Source organism: Cuculus canorus, chromosome 2 (assembly GCF_017976375.1).
Source record: "Cuculus canorus isolate bCucCan1 chromosome 2, bCucCan1.pri, whole genome shotgun sequence".
Lineage (NCBI taxonomy): Eukaryota > Metazoa > Chordata > Aves > Cuculiformes > Cuculidae > Cuculus > Cuculus canorus.
The window spans coordinates 31,454,479-31,474,781 of record NC_071402.1 but is presented as its reverse complement, the minus strand read 5'-3'; the positions used below and the strand labels follow the sequence as shown (position 1 = coordinate 31,474,781).

The window sequence follows — 20,303 nt, the reverse complement described above, 5'->3', positions numbered from 1 at the left end:
GTTTGCAGAGCTGTTCTGCACAAACATTCTGCAAGACAGGATGACAAAACTATCTTGCAGCCTCTCCTTGATCTAAAACCGCTAATAACTGGATCTAGAGCCCAGCCAAGCCTGCAGCTATGGGAAAAATCTGAAGCGTAAGGCAGCAACTGTGCTTGGACTTATTTCTCCCTTTTATGGATAAAGTATCCACCTTGTTGACCTGTCAGTCTCGCTAATCCAGCCTCTATTTTCAGTTAATATCATTAGAGTTCAGTGCTTGAGAGCCTGGAGGGAGAGGCAAGTGCCCCATCCCCTTTTTCCAAGGGGCGGTAACCAGATGTCAGTGGCTGCAGCTGTGACTACATAATTACCTGTTTGCATGAACGCGGACTGCAGTTTAGATTTAATAGGTCAGATGACAAAGCAGCAAAACGCATTTAGCCCACGATTACCCCTTTTCAAACATGCTCTCGCTCGCAACTTCGACCCTGGGAACATTGCGGGCACAGACTCGGGTCAATAAGAAACATTGGCCGGCACAATGGGGCTGGCCTCAAACAGCGCTGTTGACAGACACCGGCACAAAGGCGGTGAATAGAGTCCCCCTCAGTTCTCACACAGAGCGAAGAATGAGTCAGTGTACTGCCGCTTTGGTGCTCTGTTTGTACAGTGTATACAGCTTTTGTCCCCAGCCACTGTTCGCTGCTCAATGGGGGCTAAAGAGCTGAGGAAGTGAAGGCGGAAGAATGGCTCTGTACTCACCCCGGCAGCCAGCGGCGGATCCCCCTGTGTAGGACAGCTCCGGCGGGAAGCCCACAGTTGCCGGTCACGCAGCTCCCACCATCCCACCGCACTGCAGCGGCGTTTCTCGCTTCTGACCTCGGGCAAAACCTGTACACTATGCCAACGCAGCCCAGACAGTGTGTTAGTCTCAAGTACCATATTTTACCTCCTCTAAAAACAGAACCACAGTATTGTGCCTCATCCCCCCTCCCATCACCATGACCCAATTCAAGGGTATAACTTCGACCAAGAAAAAAAAAAGTGTGGGATATGAAATTATGTCTCTTCAAAAGGTCCATGAAAGACAGTAATGTCATAGTTGTCATTTTAAATTCCCACTACAAAGACTTTAAAGGAACTGAGAAGAGTAACAAAATACAACCATAGCTAGATATCTGCATTTCACACAAAACATTTGTATTGTGCAAATAAAGGGTCAGGGAAAATTTATCCCATACATAATATTGCATAAGCACCTGTATTAGTTCCTTATTAGTAAAAGAAAAGATACAGGTTACTGCTATTCTTCAAATAATTATTTTTGTCAACCGTCACTTTATGGATAGAGTACTTCTGTTATTTGCGTTGTCATCGTTATAACCACGTCTAGGAAACAAAAGTAGCCCTATGCATAAAGTCAAAACTGTTACCTTCGCCTGCTTCACATAATAGAGTATAAAACAAAATGTGTACACTTAATTCTAAGAAGTGAAGTCTTTGCTTGCACAAGGTTTTTGGACTTTGCTGTGCTTAGCATGAAGCTTCAGATATAAGGAAATTAGCAACTACTCTTTAACTCATGAAGATCACGTTACAAAGTTCATACATGATAAAGTCAAAGTGAAAGAATTGCTTAACATGTTTTAAGACTGTGAATTGGTTACAGAAAGGAGGAGGGGAGGGAGAAGGAAATTGCATTTTAAAATAAACAAGTCCCTAGATTTTCATGAATGGAACACAAAGAACATTGTTCATTTTATCACTAGTAGCCAAGATAGTGTTAGCATGCTTTCTACTGCTCTCTTGATTTTATATTTTTAGGTCAAATTAATGGAATGTTATTATTACATTAACCAGGTACAGCAGAAAGCCCCAAAATATGCCAGAAAAAGATAAATTCCACAAACTGAAAGTTTTATGTGTGAGCCAGTCATTGAGATTTTGGGACTCTGATGCCATGACTTTCGCTCTTGGCAAACAAGCTGTAAGTAACCTGAAAGATACATAAAGACAATCACCTTATTCTCAGATACTCTATTTTAAAATAGCACAAGAATTTCTACATTTTATATTTACACGTGGCCTTATTTAAATAAAGCAGGGCTGTCTGCTTTGAACATTAGCTACAAGACATATGACTGCACGTGAGTAAACTGGCACTGAGTATGTGAAGCAAGCAAACACGTGTATGAATGCCAAAGTACGCCTGCAAGCCTACCAAGGATCTGATCAATCACAAGACTGAACAGATGGATTTCAGTTCACTTTAAAGGAGGAAAATCCTCATCCTTCAATTACTATTAGGACTATTACATCCCCAGGCACAGGAATACTCATAGATCTGAAGGTTGATCAATGAGGCTGGAGGAATTAACACCTAGCCTAATGAATAGGTAATTCTCTGCAGAGACAGATCTTCAAATCCAAGTTTGTCCTATGAAGAGAGAAGATAAAAAATAGAGAAATGAATGCTGCTTCACTAACTTTTTTAATGGAGTGAATGGAGTGATTCTAAATCACTGCAAAACTCCCTTTTTTTTTTTTTTTAAAGCTCAAATCACTGCTTAACAAGTCAAACCTAGCCTAACTGAATCAAGCCATAAATTATTTCTCCTCACTGGCTTACTACAATTTACAATTTTAGCTAAATGCAGCACAGATAGCTGGTGTGTACATCAGGCCAAAGCTTAGCATATTTTTAATACATCTTGCAGAAGCAGAGGAATATTTCACAAACCTTCACATTACAGCAGTGTGTGATTCAAGTCACCAAGAGACCCAGAAAGAGAGACTGTATTTGCTGCCACGCATCGCTGCTGCTCTGCATCTCCCCCAACGCTGGCAGCAGTGCCAGCACTGGCTCCTGCCAAGCACAGAATCCCAGCTTGTTTACCGAGCTATGTCTGGAGGAAGCAAGGTGCATTTCAGTCTCGTCTCCAGCAGCCCTGTCAAGCCAGCTGCCAAGAACAGTCTTGATAGGCTTCAGAGGGAGCAAACCCGAGAACTCATGTGGTAAGTAGACTGGTCTGGCACTGGGCACCCAAAGATGAGTGAGGGGGAGCACGCATTACCCAATCTGAAAGATTAAAAAACTTTTAGGTAACTATAAACATATAAAGCCACAGGGAAAAAAGTAACTGAACTCCTGAAGTGGAAGGACAGATTAGCAATCAACTTATAATTACCACTCAGATTAAGATCTCTACCCAAATACCTAGAGTTAATTAGTACAAATTACAAATAAATTAAACTCATATGATACTTGTATTTCTTTGGGATGTACAGAAAAGACCTGAAAAGTTTGATTGGGATTTCATGTTGTCGAACATTAGAGTTTAAATATTTTAATTTTTAAAAGTAACACTCCATTTCTTCCAGAAGATTTCAGAAGAGTTAAACGTGCACTGTGCTTTCCTACAAAGACATGCTTTATATAAATTTATACCAACTGTAGAACTGGTTCATAAGGGCTTACTGCTGTTGGAAGAGCCTACTGACTGCTATGAAAATAAAGAATGAGAGGTTTCACAGAGAACAAGTAAGCAATCCTTCTAATACAATCATTCCTTCTAATACAATCATTAATCAAAAAAATTGTTTAAGCACTTTTTCTTTTACCTTACTAATGCAAAGTCACCAAATTCTAACAAGCGATAGGCTTTTTTCATTATATCCAATGGTTATTTCTCTGCCTTTAGAGTCATATCTCAATTTCTCGGCTAAGTGGATACATGCTCACGCAGCGTGACCACATTATATACACTTTTCCATGTGATCAGAGCCTGCCAAAGCAGTTCATTTAAAAAAATAGCTTCAGTATTTTACAGAACAATTCCTTCAGGGTTTGGAGGACTGGAGGGGTGTTATTATTTCTTATCCAGGCTGAGTGGCTGGATTTTGAGTTCTTTAGATAAAAAAATAGTTATAAAATGCTAAGACAGAAAAATAGAAAATTTGCCACTCGACAACTGTAACAAAGGAAAAAGTAAAGAGCTCTGGTTTTGTTAAAAAAAATGCTCAGTAATTGACTATCATCACACTTCATATTTCAGTGTCCATAAATTACAGCTACATTCAGCGAGTTCAGAAAGCAACAGACATTTGCACCCTGCTTGGCTGTTATCATGCCTAAAATGTTGACAGAGCCATGGCAGCAGTGACCACACACAGACTCCAAAATTTATTAAGGCAAGTTCTAACAGCTACTGAATGCTCTTAGAAGAGTAATATTTTTTCTTTTCTTCTTTTTAAATATATGAGTCTTTACTTATACTGCATTTCTTCCAGCACAACAGCAATATCCGCCTAAGATTTTAAATTTAATATTGAAAGTTTAAGAAACATCAGGCAAGCAAATACAATAGCAGGAACTGTACTGTCAGATGCTTCTACAACCTATGTGTTGCTTCAGTTCTTCTATTGCCTCTGGTTCTTCCTCCAAAACATTTGATACAAAAATTATACTCACTTTCTATTTCCATCTTAGGTCCACATAAATGCATGTGAAAACAGACATGGCAAGGACTGTGTGTCATTTTGTTGGCATATTAGGGAGCAGAAGAGAAAAGGAAAATAAATTACTGTTAAATAATAGACATACAATAGGATGTTAGTTATTTTTGCCTTTAAACACCGTTTTTTTTTCCTTTTATACAGATTTGCTGGGCTGCACGATAATAGCAAAGCAGCTGAATCCCCTGCACAGCTCAGAAACACTCGGCCTTAAAAGGCTTATGCAGTTTTGTAGGAATTTACCTGCTTTTGTGCTTTGGATGGATAATGGTTTTTGAATAGGCTGACAAGGAGTTAGAGAAAGCATAGGGGGAAGAAAAGCATCTGTCAGCGGTTGAGTGTGTAGGAGTAAGAGAATTAATTTTATCAGTCTTTTGGGCGTATTCCAAGTGGCAGTCAACACCCACGCTTCCCTCTGATCAACTATCCCTCTGTACAGACAGTTGACTGCAAATACAACTGCGTGCCTAAATCATCAATGACCACCACCTTCAGTCACGCAGACACATTTTCTATCAAGTTATCACGGCACAATCACACAACAGCAGAGGTTGGAAGACACCTATGGAAACTTCCCGGTCTAACCCCCCTGCTCAATGCAGGGTCCCTCAGGACTTGCCCAGACTGTTTTTGAATATCTCCATGGATATCTGGGCAACCTGCATGAGTGCTTGATCAGCCTCACAGTGAAAAAGCATTTACTGAAGAAATTTTTCACGATAAGAGCAGTGAGACACTGGAAAAAGGTTGCCCAGAGAAGCTGCATTCCTGGGAGTGCTAAAGGTCAGAATGGATAGGGCAGGGCTATTAGAACTAGATGATCTTTAAAGGTCCCTTCCAACCCAAATCATTCTATGACTCCATGATGTTCAGAGGGAACCTCTTGTCTTTCGATGTATGCCCACTGCCTCTAGTCCTGTCACTGGGCAACACTGAGAGGAGCTTGGCTCCATCCTCTTTGCAACCTCCCCCTCCAGGTATTTACATACACTAATAAGATCCCCTGAGGCTTCTCCTCTTCAGGATGAACAGTCCCAGCTCTCTCAACCTTTTCTCAGAGCAGAGATGCTACAGTCCCATACATTATCTTTGTGGCCCTTTCCTGGACTCTGTCCAATATGTCCATGTCTCTCCTGTATGGGAGAGCCCAGAACTGAATGCAGCACTCCAGGTGTGGCCTCATCAATGCTGAGGAGAGGTGAAAAATCAACTCCCTCAGCCTGCTGGCAACATCTTACTAATGCAGCCCAGGACACCATTCACCTTCTTTGCTGCAATGCCACACTGCTGCCTCATGTTCAGCTTGGTGTTTGCCAGGACCCCCGAGTCTTTTACTGCCAAGCTGCTTTCCAGCCAGGTGGCTCCAGCACGTCTTGGTGGCTGGAGTTGTTCCTCCACAGAGGTAGGGCTTTGCGTGTCTTGTCAAACTTGATAAGGTTCACCTCAGCCCACTTCTCCAGCCTGTCAAGGTCCCTCTGGATGCCAGCAGAACCATTCAGCATAACAATAACTCTTCTGTGGTTTGTACTTTATGCAAACTTGCTGGAGGTACACTCTGTCCCATTACTTAAGGTCATTAATGAAAACATTAAACAGAACTGGACTCAGTATTGACCTTGAAGAATTATCAGTCAATTAAGTCTGCAGAACATCTCTGGCTTTGCTAATATTAACAATTTTATCTTATCTTTCTAAGATGTAGTGTCTTAAAGTCTTGGTTCTTGCAGTTATACATTTACACAAGAAGCTCGACTGCCTTTTTTAAAAAAAAAAATCCTATTCTTGAATAAATAATCCTATTCTTCTAACAAGTTAAAAAAACACTGTATTAAGAACCCAAAAATAAACAGGACAGAAAGTAAAAACAATTGTAATATCATTATTTGTGGGAGGCTTGACTCATGCCTTCTGAAGAGCTCAAGGTTGATATATCACCTGCAGAGTGTTTCCCTAGTTGTGTTAATTCCCTCCTCAGACTCATGTACTGAAACCATTCCAGAGGGATGAATAATTACCACTCCACAGTTATATGACAGCATCAATTTTCCTGAGTAAGATTTATGTTATATGAAGACTTATAATTCATATTTGGTCCAAACCATCATTAATTCAGTTTCTCAACGTAGAAACTAAATAGCTTCTGTCTTTGTGCAAGTCTACACTTCGCAGTGGATCGCCACGCAGAGCCCATGAGCTAGTTTAGACCAAGGTAGCTCTCAAACTGAAATCAAAGGCCACAACAGCACAGCCCTGCAGCTCAACTCATTACGCTAAGAAGAGGGTTTAGCACACAGTTACACCCAACCTAATAAAGTGGTTATACTGCTTTGGTAACGTGGACTGTTTTTTCACCCAGCCTTTACCTCTGTTACAGCAACAGGTCAAACTGACCAGACTTCAAGTCAGAAACACCTGCACCTTCCTCTGCTGTGTGACTTCGTGAAGTACAGTTCACTGTACCCTGAAAAGTACCAGACACCTATAGAACTGGCATGTCCTTACCTCCCTCACTGTCAGCCAGAGTCAGTGAAATATGTTGAGCAGCTTTAGCGTTTTCAATAAAAATCATAATCTTCTGCATCTGGAATGGCCGAGATACCGAGAGCCTTTTTTAGCTATTGAGGTAATTAACTTTACTTTACTAGAAATATTTAAGTGAGAGAGCTCCTCCCTGCATGCAAACCACAGGGTTCTCTCCAAAGTGTTTGGAAAAAAATTGGATTTCCAAATATGCTGCATATAGAGATTCAAGTCATTTATTCTCCTCAATTAATACTAGAAATAATTTTCATTTTTCTGCCAAGTCATGAGTTTATAATTCTAGTTTCTACACTTCTTGATATCCAATACCCGAATTACGGGAAAAGAGAGTTAACCTACCTCGTCTTCTACAGACAACATCCAAGCCTTTCAATGCAGTAATAAGTTGCCCAAGTCTTTTTTTCTATCATGTGTGTGTGCACATCCACATATGAGAAAAAGTGTGACTTAACGAGTATTTACAGACTTTGACACTGCCAAAAAAGCTCCAGGCCACCTATGGACTGCTTTGTTTTCCCAAGACATTTTATGTAGCATATTCCATCTCCCATTTATCATGATGTCCTGGGAAGACAGAGCTGGCACAGAAATTTCACTGGTAAATGCTGCTAGTTTTGGGGAAGGGGCTTGGTTCCTCCAAAGGCCATCAAATTTCATAACTCTCTGCTTCTTTAAACTAATGACAGAAGTCAAGGGAAAAAAAAAAAAAAGATGAAAAAGTGATTTGCAGGCTTACATGCACTGCTGTGGCTGTAATCCTATAGGTCTATGCTGTATACTCTGTACCAAATGCTGCACAGGGTGCCTCACTAATAGGGATTAATTGTACTTTTGATAACCAGCTCTTGTCTCGTGGTATTATTACATTCTCTAAACTCTAAAGTATCTGTGATGAAAAATTTACTGTATAGTCTACAGATTTTGGGTTCCAGGAACTTTGGAAGCAGAGTTTTGTGTATTACAGAACTACACAAAGCCAACACCTCCCGTTTGTGGTTGAAAAAAAACACTGAAGAACGATATACAGTGGGTGGCAAAAACAGTCACAACTGTAAAGTAACCAAGCAAATAATAAGCTATGTCCATAGGGGATAAAAATGCTGTAATTTCCAAAATGCACGCTGCTATAAATAAGTTAGAGGTTATTTGCTGAAGTACACAGATTAAGATTGCAATCACACAGCCATTCTCCATCCCTGTTTAAAAAAAAAAAAAGAGAACTGAAATTGTTCGACAGCAGACAGAGTGGCACCACGTGCATTGTTTGGGCTCAGAGCAATGGCGAATTGCACTATATGGAAGCTTTGTAGAAAAGGGAGTTCATGCCACCTCCTTGAATTTAGCCCTCTTCAATATAAACAATAAGACTTCCTTTTTAAGTTGCAGTGTTGGTATGTGGGAACAAGACAACACGATCAGTCTTGCTTACCATCTCTCCCTGGAATTTGGACGAAGTTTGTTACCAAAGGCTGACCAGAATGCCAAACCCCAAGTTTGCTGATGACTAGTACAAACCACTTTGGTCCTCAGAGAATTTCAACATGACATTCTGGTCATTTTAATCACAGAAAGGGACTGCACAGTGCGTAGACCAGTTGTCTCATTATGTTTTCCATAAAAGATATAAACTGGTACAGATTCAGGGAAGTGTGTGTAGACTGCAAGCACCTTTTGTTTTATCCCTCAGCAAATTTGACCAGGTCTGATTTAGTCAATAATTCAAAAATAATATGGTCCAAGTTCATCTTGGAAAACTCAGATGAGTTTTTCCTTCCAATAAGTAGGTGCTCACCTGATAGGCAGGAAAACTTGGAAGGTAAGGAGGGTGAGGAAGGAAGTATGAAGACTGCTTTGATTTCAGATAGCTATTTAGTATTACAAATATATTAGTTAGCAAAACAGCACTGATGGATGTAGAACATTTAAAGTTACAAGCACAAAGGAAATAATTGTCATATACACTGACCAAATTATCCCAGGTTGCTTACTTTTGTCACTACTTTTTTTTGATAGGCAAGAAATGCTTTCCAAACAAAGCAAAAAAAATGGGAGCTGATGACAAAAGAATAGAACAAATTTTGCTGATAGGCCATGTAAGCGTTCATGTTGGCTAAATAAGAATATGTTAATAGGTATTCTAGTAATTTATGTAATTTCTGCTTTAATTATGTATAAATGAGCAAAAATTATTTATAAAACTTTCCAAAAGCATTATTAGAAGGATTGTACTGTTTACTGCTACAATACAGCCACCTCTAAAACATGGTGACTGGTCAAAAACACACAACAAAACTGCAAATTCTAGTAGTTCAGTGGGAAAACACTGGTAAAAAGGTAAGCACCAATATATAAGCTAAAAAGGCATACAAACATGTAATATTGAATAGCTATAATAATATAAAATTGTAATTAATTATGGCTATATTTTATTTATTTTTGAAATATATGTTAGCAATCAGTATTGGAAAAATAATTCAGAGAACAAACCTGGAAAAGGTAAAAATAGTTCACAAAAAAGCATACGGATGAGGCAATGACAGCAAAACTGATGGAAGGAACGAAGACAATGTATTCCCTTCAATAGACTGGTTATACATTTTCTCCATCTTCTTCTAAGAGTTTTTCTATAGTGTGGTTCTACCAGAGAGACTTGTAAGACTGATCTGTTGGGAATGAAAATTACAACAGAAGGGAAGCAGCGAAGGAGGAAGCCACCGATTTAATGCCAATGAGCTATCAGCAATAATTTGAACACATAAATAAAATGAAAAAATGCTGCTAGTATAGTTACTGTGTTCATCCTCTTCACCTACCAAAAGTGGGAGTTGAAAATTTTCCTGAATAGACTTTGAGCCTTTTCTAAGCAAGAACTACACCATGGAAAACAAAAGCAATTTTGCACACCAACCCAGCCTTGTGTGTGTTCTATCAGTACCTTCAACATGCATTAATTAAAAAAAAAAAACCAAACAAAACCACACTAAATTTCTGTATGTTTTCAGTCTTTGTTATATGGTCTGTTTTTTCTGCATCTGCATAAGTTTGAAAACTGTACTTGCAAAAATATCATTTATTGTATTACTTGTTCTTTCTGCTGGTTAGCAATTTCCTTCTTTCCTCACAAGAATTACACATAACAGATAGATGCTGTTTTGCTGGCAACAGACAGCAAGCAGGAAGCAGACCACTGTAAAAACAAATATGTAAAACTAAAATAATCACTACTGCAGCAAGAAATATTTCCTTTGTGTATCACATTAATTACCTTTTTTTACCATCAACATTCAAAGTTTGACCTGAAAACTGTCAGATGTTCCAGGCTGCCAGGACAGCACTACTCCAGTCAGCAGCAGTACAGGACAGGGAAGAAAGAGACTCTGAGAAAAACATCACCAAGTCTCTCCACTGCCACCAGATCTGTTTCCCACAGGCGGCTCCCACTGCTGCTCAGACACTGCTCCCAGTCAGTCATAGACACCAAGTGAAGAGTGAATTTGGTGCTTGCAATTCCTCTGGCAATGAAAGCATGAAGGTCCTGGGGAAGGGTGTTGGGTGGCTCTCTCTGTCGGTCCAGACTCCTGACAGTTGTCCATTTACTTAATTTTAAAGGAAAGAGTTAGAAAAGTTATGTCTTTAACATGGTCTCTCTAAGCCTTTCCATATTAATCTTGCACCATTACATACGCAACAGTCAGGGAAACAAGGCTTCAGCAAGCAAAGGGTGACTTTAACACACACCGACATCTCCCTTTGTGCAAGTATCTTTGCCGCACAAGGAGAGTAAGGTAGCTCACTCCTGCTTTGTGTAAGGTAGCTCGTTCTGGCTGAAAGATGCACTCATTGTTCAAGAAGCATATTCACATGGCATCAAAATGGAGCAGCTAACTCCAAATTCACCCTCCAGCATAACGCAAAGTGACTTTAATACACAAACTGGAACTAAAGTCTTACTGAAATCCTCCCCCTGCAGAGCAGGTCTCTCCATGCACCTCCGCTTCTTCAAAACCTGATTTTTTTAACTATGATAACATCTTTTTAATAGTTTCACCCATGACCATCTAAGACTATCTTAATAAAATGAATGTGCTAGGGAAAAGTCACCCTTATTTACCTTAACTAGACCAAAAAGATACATTATTTTTAATCAGATTCCATTTTGCCTTTATCTATAAAATATTTTAAAAATAGAACTGAAGGAGAAGAATTTGAAGTGTTCACCAAGTAAAATTCACCCTGGCAGCCATTCAAACAGTATAAATATTTTTATACAATTTACAGAAACAGCATTAGGTAATGTTTTATGATGCTCATTAAGTTGTCATGTTCTAAATCACAACCGGCATCAAATGATTTCTTCCTTTCTCTACTATTTAAGTTTGGCAAATATGCACTGAATAAAAGGTGTCAAGTAAAATCGCCACAGGATATACTGGAAATCCCTGCACCAGCTGCATACTCAAAAGGAAGTGTCTTTCTGATCCTACAGCCTGATAATACTGGAGTTGCTGGAGGGTTACAGCAGCCTTTGAAAATAAAGATTCATTACACTGGCATGGAGAGGTGCAGTTAATCCTCTTTGGAAGCTGGTCCTGCAATCCTACATTTTAGAAAATTGCTGAAAGCCGTTGTGCTTTTGATGAGAATTGGTCATTAACCATACAGGTGCAGACCATGTAACAGGCAGCGTCAGCAAAACCCCTTCCCACATTTTCTGTTTCTTAGGAATTCCATCTGATAGTGGCAGAAGCAGGCTGTAACAGCACCTTTTTGCCATGGATTAAGGTTTTGCTCATTTGGAGATCTAACACAGACACTGTCCTCTTTCTGCATTTTCTCTGCATGTCAAAATTAAAAAAAAAAAAAAAAAAAAAAAAAGGACCACTTTCTTCCTATAGCTGAGAAGTTATTTTACCCTTACTCTCTTACAGACCCTTTCTCATTTGTATAAACTCTGGATGCCTTACAGAATTGCTATATGTTGTCAGCATAAAACAGAAATTTACGTACTTGAATCCAAGTGTATCAAGAAACATGCTTTTACCAATTACATATATATTAAACAAGCAGAGCTCATTAACTAAGATCTTGAAATCATAAAGCTAATAAATACTCCTGACACATAAAAAATTCCAAATAACAAAATGCTGCTGCTATTTACAATACATCCTTGTCTGACCCCAGAGATTTTACCAATAACATTGTTGGTCTCTTAACTACACTGATGCATGCTTCCAATCTCAATACCCTCAATGCTGATAATGAAATACATTTTTTGCAGTCCTATGAAACAACTTTACCAAAGAGATTAGGAAGAAGAAAAACAATCAGCAATACCAAAAGAAAATACCTAGCAGGTTCTTCAAATGCTTATTCAATTTAAATTTTGTAGCATCACTGTACTAAGATTTCTTTTACTTAATTTGTTCTTGTTTAGTTTGGTTTGGTTTCTTTTTTTTTTTTTTTGAGAAAGACACATACTTTAGAAGAACTAATGGAAAAGTGTATTTATGGAGCTACTTCAAATTTTCCAAGCCAGGGACACCTTTTTTTTTGTAGTTGTTCTTCTACCCAAGACAGTCTTGAGCGTGGAAACCTTTCTTATGGCCACATGGTGGTAGCACTACAGGGTCTTCTTTCACTTGGCCAAAGAAATCACAACTGTTAGGATCAGGACTGAGCAGTTTAAGAGAACCAGCTTTACAGACAAGAACTTCTTGTAAAATTTTGTTTCTTTTCAAGCAACTTCTAGCACTTTCGAAGAGCAAAGGACATTATATAAGAAAGAGAAAATAGTATTAAAGTATCATGAAAAGAGTTAAGTTCCAGTGACAAAAAAGCCAAATGAGCAAGGAAATAGCAAAAGCACGTGTCCTCACAGAAATAACTCTGTACATAAATGGCAAGAGAAAGGGGTTTTTTTTCTTTAAAGATAATAAACTAGTATTTTGAAGGAGGTGCTAAATACCTGAAAAGACAATAAAGTAAACACAAAGATGAGCATCAGAATAAAGCTACTAGAAGAGCCAATGTTCTCAAGACTGACTTCATAATGATGGTATCATGAATTTCTGTCTGAAGATTAAATCTGGTTCTTCTGCCCTGAACTGACAGCCTTCAAGAAACCATTAGTTATCTGTAAATTAACATGCCCATTCTTCTTCTTGGCACAAACAACAGACATTTTGCAAACAAACCGGTAACAGTTCTACTGATTACATGCATATACAATGTGGTGATAAAGTCACTTTTCTCAGCAAATGAATTAACAGAAATACTAGTAGCAAAGTCTTACTGCAGCTGCAACGTAAGCTGGCACAGATCTAAATACACACTGCAAATTCTACCCATTTACTTTCAAGCTTTGGTAGAAGATAACTCTAGCACTAGATCGACCTTCAGTCTGGTGATCAAAAGCAACTCAAAATAGAAGTCAGCATCCATTGAAAGACTCTAAGTCTTCACAATACTAAGAGGACAAGGTATGAAAAAATTGTATTTGTTTTGATAAGGCAAACTTTTCTCTGTAAATCAATGAGCTGTTGTCTTTACTATGTAAGCACATCAAAGCCATTGTACAAGTAAATGCATAGTCTTTCCACTGCTTTTTAATAAGCAGGGAGATCCAAAGTCAGCAGCACCTGAATACTATTGATGACATATGCAGCTAGCTAAAATAGTTTTTTGTGTTTATTTTGGATTCTACTAGTACTTCACAAATTTCTTGTTACAAATCCCAGTTATAAATTAACTGGCACAACTATGTTACATGACACAGCACCTTATGGCAAGCTACAAGCTAAACAACAGAACAGAAGATTGTCTATGACTGCAATTTTTTGTAAATCCAGGTAAATTGTAGGAATTCCAATTCCAGAAACACAATTAATTGGAAAAAGGCTTCAAGATTTATTTAAATTATTCATTTTCTTATACAAATATTTTTATGTAGAGGATTAGGTCCATATAGCATTTAATCACTTACGAAGTCCAGAAACAAGTTCGAGTTCCTCAACTGAACTGAGGACAAAGGGAATTTGAATCAGTCACCTGCATCTCAAATGAATGCCTTAAGTCCATTAGACATACAGTACCTACACCACTACTTTCACTGCCACTACATTCTCAATATTGTAAAAGTTACCTGTATTATTTTGTGAACTACTGCCTTTAGTTCCAAATTTTATTTCATTAAAAACGCCCAGGCTGTTAATTTCCTTCTCTCCACTCCCACTCAAAAGCAGTGAGAGGACAAGTGACTCACACCGAAGGATCTGCTCAACATCGGTTTCCTTCGGACTCATTTCCCACTGTACCACCACAATACACACCAGAAGAAAAGACACACAGCATTAGGAGCACGGAAGGAGCGGAAAGGCACTTCTCTGCCTGCGAGCTTTTTTAGGAAGATCTATTTCATTACTTTTCCCCACTCTGTCTTGCCATCTAAGTATTTTAGAGCACCATGACAAAATGAGATATTAACTTCACATAAGGAAAGAGCAAACAGTGGGCTCAGCATTCAAAAGGTGAATAAAATGATGGAGCAAGTGTGTCGAAGACAACACACAAAGTTGTCTGCTCCCCAAACCTAGCAAGAAGCACGCAAGCAAACATGGGACAAGGTAAAGGGGCTGCACTGGAAGGAAGGAAGGAAGGAAGGAAGGAAGGAAGGAAGGAAGGAAGGAAGGAAGGAAGGAAGGGGCATGAGTGCATGGAGTCTTGCTATGAACCATGCAAAGAGACAGTGGAGAGATATGGGTCAAAATTAGCAAGAAAGAACTGGTTGGGAATGTGGTAGCCAGTTGCAGCCTTGGCTGCAGTGACCACCAATGACAGAACTTAAACTCTGAAGGAAAGTGAGAAAGGCAACCGGCAGAAAAGACTGCTGGGTTTCAGGACAGTAGACTTCTTTGGGGCAGGAAAGAAGCTGTCCTGATGCGAAAAGGTGCCCAGAAGAGGGCACTGATCCATAAGGACAAATTCCCAGTGCTCTAGAAGCATCTTTCTGAATGTGCACGGGGAAGTCAAGTGGGCCTGGCAGAAGGCTAGGTCAGCTGAACAGGGAGCTTCAATCTGAACTCTACTACAAAAACTATATTAATGGTCATAGATTGAGATGAATATAGAAACACTCCTCAGCAAGAATGGGGTTGGGAAAGCAAAGTTCATCTCGATTTAGAATTATCAAGAGATGCAAAGTGCAACAAGGTCTTTACCACTACAGCAGCAGCAAAAGACTAAGAAAATCCTCCCCTGATGCCAAATGTGATAGGCACAAAGGATTCTGTTTATCCTGAGCTGTCAGTCATGTTTGCTCTTAAAGTGACAGCTGTCAAAGAAGAAAGTTGAGTGAGAAATACTAATGCTCTCATAAAATACTAAAACCTACTTGCACACAATGTGTCATTATTTCTACTAAATCTTTCTTTAAAGAAACCAACTATTTCAGAACTGTTTATCACAAGAATTGTATTTAATGTTTTAGACCCAGTGATCTTGCAGATTTAACAAAGATCCTTCTCCTCTCTGACAGAAAAAAGAGGGAAAAGAGATGGACTAAAATATTCTGATGTTATGAATTTGGAAACATGGTATTTTGCCTAAGTATTAAAACCTAGGTGTTAAAACAACTGGAAGACAAATTAAATAGACAAGAGATCTTTGAATAATACATAATCACAAGGTGCTAAAGATAGTTCAGAAAGCTTATAAATGCTATTTCCACTAGACTTTGTGGCTTTCTTGCCTTTTGTCTCTTTAACTACTGCATTCCCCAGTACAAGTGTTCTAGTACCACTACAGTTGTTCTAGTTCAGCACACACACTAAAACTTGCCACCAAAATCTATATGAAATCTTCTTCTACAATATGGAATATTCTACTACATTAGCACTAATCTTCTATTACAAACAGTATTATCACCGATAATGTGTGAATTCTCCAGTACATCACCTCAGGTCTATCTATTTAGCTTAGATAGTTCCTATCTAAAGAGGTTTTCTATTTACTGTGGATTAAAGTTCCACACTCAAAAAACTCCCAAATATTTCTATAAACACTGATTGTTTTAACAGGTCAGATGATAACAATTTCCCCTTTCCCCAGGGTCAAAACATCAAGTTTGAATAATGATGACTGTAAGTTGGAATAATGTACATAACAATAATGCAAATTTGAAAAGGAATGTGCATACAAGACAATGACGTCTGAGCTAACAGCTTGGCTTGTGATCATGCTTTCATTCTGTAGAATGTTAACTTCCATAGTTTAAACCAAAAAAATCCTACAAACTATCCAAGCTCAGTCCAGAAGATGGTCAAGTCTCATTAGCTAAGCATTTCAGTATGTTGTTCACACATTAACCGCTTACCGTAAGTTTATTACTTACTTTCCATCTACTTCTGGTCTCTTGCACACACAGTGAAACTTTGCACCAAAATCTATATAAAGATCATCTTCTACAATATGGAATATTCGACCAATGACAATTTTATCTTTGGCAGGTCCCATCTGAATTAAGGGAGAACGTCTCAACATGGATGCAAAGGATTCCGATTTCTCTGTAGGAACCTACACATAAACAACAAAAAAAAACCCATTTCACATAACATTCCATCAGAAGTAGAAATTAAATTAAACTTGTAACATACTAAAAGACCTTATTCACTATATTACAAGTAAGGATTTCATATGTCTGGAGCATTTTTAGTAAGACATCTAAGGGACATCTGGTACATTTCTCCAAGCCCATACATTCTGCACATTAAAGATAAAGCTTTAAATAATCCAGTCACACAAAACTCAATAAATATATGATATTTATATAATAAATATAAAATAAAAATAATACTTTGCATCTCCTGAAAATATCTGCCAGTTCAACTACAGGTTAGGAAAGTTGATTTAAAAATGCATGCTCAATATTAGGAGATACTCCTGCAAAGAACATCTCCCACCTCTCTGTTACCTCCTTGGTGAAAACCAAAACAGATTTAGTACCCTGCAGCTATTCATGCAACTATTTAATAATGAATAATACTTAAATCCTTACAATAAAGAATAAGATCATTTTGCCAAAGCAGCAAAAGTAGAAAGCACACACAGCGCTGATCTAACACACTAAAAAAACCCGAACCATCACTTCTCCCAGTTCTCACTCTACAATATCAAAGTAAATACTTTAATTCAGCAACTAAGTAAACAAAATGCCAGTCTCTTCTCATAGAGCTTTAGGAAAATGGGAAAATATAAATCCTCCTGCTCCTCTTCAGAGAGGCATCTCTATATGTGATCCAAGAAAGTCGACTACCACAGGCTTCCCATTGTACACCAGATAAAAATACCCAGCAACATCGAAGTGAGACTCATCCTCACTTATATTTTCTCTCATATACTAAATTTGACCACCTTTGAAACACAATCAGTTCAAAAAGCCTTCTTGCCAGTAACGGATGAAAGGGGAGATACATTTTGGAAGCATTATGTACCTGAAACGTGGAAGTGAATCTAAGGAAATAATTTTATAGATGGATAAACAGACTCACAAAAGGAGAGCCTATTAATTTTTCCCTTGCATTTAGCAGTAATTATCTAATAAAATAATTACTTCATGCAAGACTTCACAGTGTTTTCAAGCCAGCAAAAGAACTAAACAGAACTAAATAAGCAGGCAATTAAAGGTTTAGAGCTTTTTGGCTTCAACAACACACTTTCTCACTGACTATTTCAAGTAGATGCTGAAAATCCATTTATATTTTATATGAACAGAGATTAATACCATCATTTTCCACTTGCACATTTGGTAACTTTTATTCTTGGGGAAGTCAGAGTAAGAGACAGTTTTGAATTCCAGCTCTGCTGGAAGGCACAAACAACAAGGGCTGTTCTGACATGACATAACCTCAGGAATTACAAACTAGAGATCTGACACCTGGTAAATTTGCTGCTTCAGAAACTGGAATTGTTAAATGCAGCATCCCAAGGACAAGGGCTGAACAAAGTGCAACACAGGCACTCATGGATGCACACACACCACAAAAAGAAAGCATAAACCACAACAGTAGGATTTTATACAGGAAAGCTAATATCAGATAAGGTTTGAAACATAGCACTGCTGATTTTCACAATGCAGACCAAATTCAAATACATGAAAATTAATTGTACAAGATGCACTTGTAAGCACTCCAAGAATAAATGCAAAACAGTGGAAGCAATAAGAGGAATTACTTAAATGAGATCTATCGTTTGAATTTAAGGCACAGCGCCAAACTAAATGCAACTTTAATTTAATGTATAATCCATAAGCTAAAAGTAAACATTTCAAAATTAACATCCCCTCAAAATGACAGCATCCAGGAGCGGATTATGAATCAATCCTCATACTGAAATGCCAAAATGCAAAATCCAGTGGTCTTCCACTGAATCACTCACTATGAACTCACTCGAGTTTGCATAATCACCCAGTTGCCTTGGAATTCAACTGCTTGCCCCTATAAAGTAAAAAACTTTTCCATATGTATTCTCATAAACATCGTTTTCAAAGATGATACAACTCAACTTAGGTATACCTTGTCACGAAACACCAAGTTACAGCAGTCATATTCAACAAACTCCATGGTCAACAACTCTATCCATTGAGTCAATCGTTCAACTCCTTTCTTTCCTAACCAGCATTAACCCATTTCTCGATCCTTCGCTCCTGACCTAACTTGATTTATCCCAGGAAGATGATGCCAATGAAACAATCATCCAGAAAGTGATAGCAAGAATGCTCACAGCCGGTGATTTCGAGTAGACATTCAGCCTCTCAGATGGAACAGCTGAGTGGTACAAAAACAACTTTCCCAAGCAAGAGTTATCATTATCAAGGGGAGGTGCCTGCAGGATCTTCAGAATTATACACCATGTATATACGTAAGAGTAGCGTGTATGATACTTAAGAGACAGACACAGGCACAGTATCATCAACTGCCAGAGATGCTGGCTTTTCTGAAACTGGTGGTTTGGGATAGATCATCCTTCCCAGTATTTTAGCTGCTCCATCTATGAGAACAAACATCTGCCAAAAATCTTTCTGGGGTCCTCCAAAAACTCTGTTAAGTCTTCTTAATTTAGGACACAGTCTATTACTGTTTAAATCAACCAAGCTGGCAGTGTCATGGCTCAACCTCCCCTCTCCACTCCCTCCCAGAGGGAGTTCCTGATCTCTTATGCCGCTAACGAAACTTGTCCTAACCTGAATAAGCCTGTTTCTACTACTTTCTTTTAAGGCCAGTTTTATGTTGGTCTAGTTTCCAAACTAGACCACCAAAGAACTAAGTATCAGGATGAATAAACAAGAGTGTAAAAGTACCCACAGATAAGGACAAAGATAAGAACATGGCAGCAACACATTCACCCCAGAATATTTCCAGTTATCCTTCACAGCAAGGCAAACTACTTAGAATATTGGTCTAGGGAAACAAAAAAAACACAAATACACAACAAAACAACACCAAAACCCCAAAAGAAAAGCAGATGTTACCATTCATAGGTTAATGCATACCTACTTCACAGCTAAGTTCAGGTCTGAGGTAAAGAGTAGCTTTGTTATCACATTTCAACAGGATGTGAGGAGGTCCACCTATGGTTTGGATTAATTTAATGAAAGCTAGCAGAATCAGACACTACATTAGATGATCCATTTCCAACAACTGAATTGCCTTTCTTACATGTAGATCATCTGTGAAAAGCCTGAGCTAGCACAGAGGATCAAGAGAATTTCTCAGTTTGGTTTGAAGCCGGTATCCTTAAGCCATCTAGAAAGCTGGCATTAATAATGGCCATTGAACACATTGAGCAACAGTAAGCTTTTTTTAAGCAATAATACAATTCACAGTAAATTGCTTCATCTCTTGGCAATTACATTCATTAAATGGCATTCACCTCATTCTTGTTGCCTTCATACAATGCCACACACCGTGGGCTTTCTACCCTAAAAAAACGTATTGCTTGTGCATTTTTTAACTCCACATCATGAGCATGGGCACACTAACATCCTATGGATTTCCCAGATTTATCGTCTAAAAACATCCATTCTAGTTAATAGCATCCCTCTCCCTTATCTCCCTGGCAGGAAAAGATACAGATAGAAAATTCTCCTATGTGCAAACTTGCCTGTGAAATCATCTCTGCATACAACACACAAGTTTTACCTTTACACACTAACAGATGTTTTCACTCCTTTCTAGAACAGAGATTAAGCTCTACAACACAGATGCTAATGT

General features: G+C 38.5%; 1 protein-coding gene and 1 long non-coding RNA gene across 3 annotated transcripts in view; one reads left to right on the top strand and one right to left on the bottom strand.

Annotated features, from left to right (window-relative positions):
* LOC104068087 (tumor protein D52) overlaps nucleotides 1–20,303 on the bottom strand; it is a 125,418-nt gene that overhangs the window by 44,433 nt on the left and 60,682 nt on the right. Inside the window, exons 2-3 of one of the 2 annotated variants that reach the window (XM_054058555.1) lie at nucleotides 16,427–16,608; nucleotides 10,141–10,634 (exon numbers count right to left, since the gene is read on the bottom strand). In XM_054058555.1, the coding sequence (XP_053914530.1) occupies nucleotides 10,382–10,634; nucleotides 16,427–16,608 (435 nt within the window). In that variant the 3' untranslated portion in view covers nucleotides 10,141–10,381. Of the gene's footprint in view, nucleotides 1–10,140; nucleotides 10,635–16,426; nucleotides 16,609–20,303 lie in introns of those variants that run through there. The other variant, XM_054058556.1, reaches the window with a different exon arrangement.
* LOC128851232 (uncharacterized) lies at nucleotides 1,892–4,600 on the top strand. The gene is made up of 3 exons (XR_008448502.1): nucleotides 1,892–2,997; nucleotides 3,364–3,523; nucleotides 4,038–4,600. It is a non-coding gene; the product is annotated as an uncharacterized LOC128851232 (long non-coding RNA).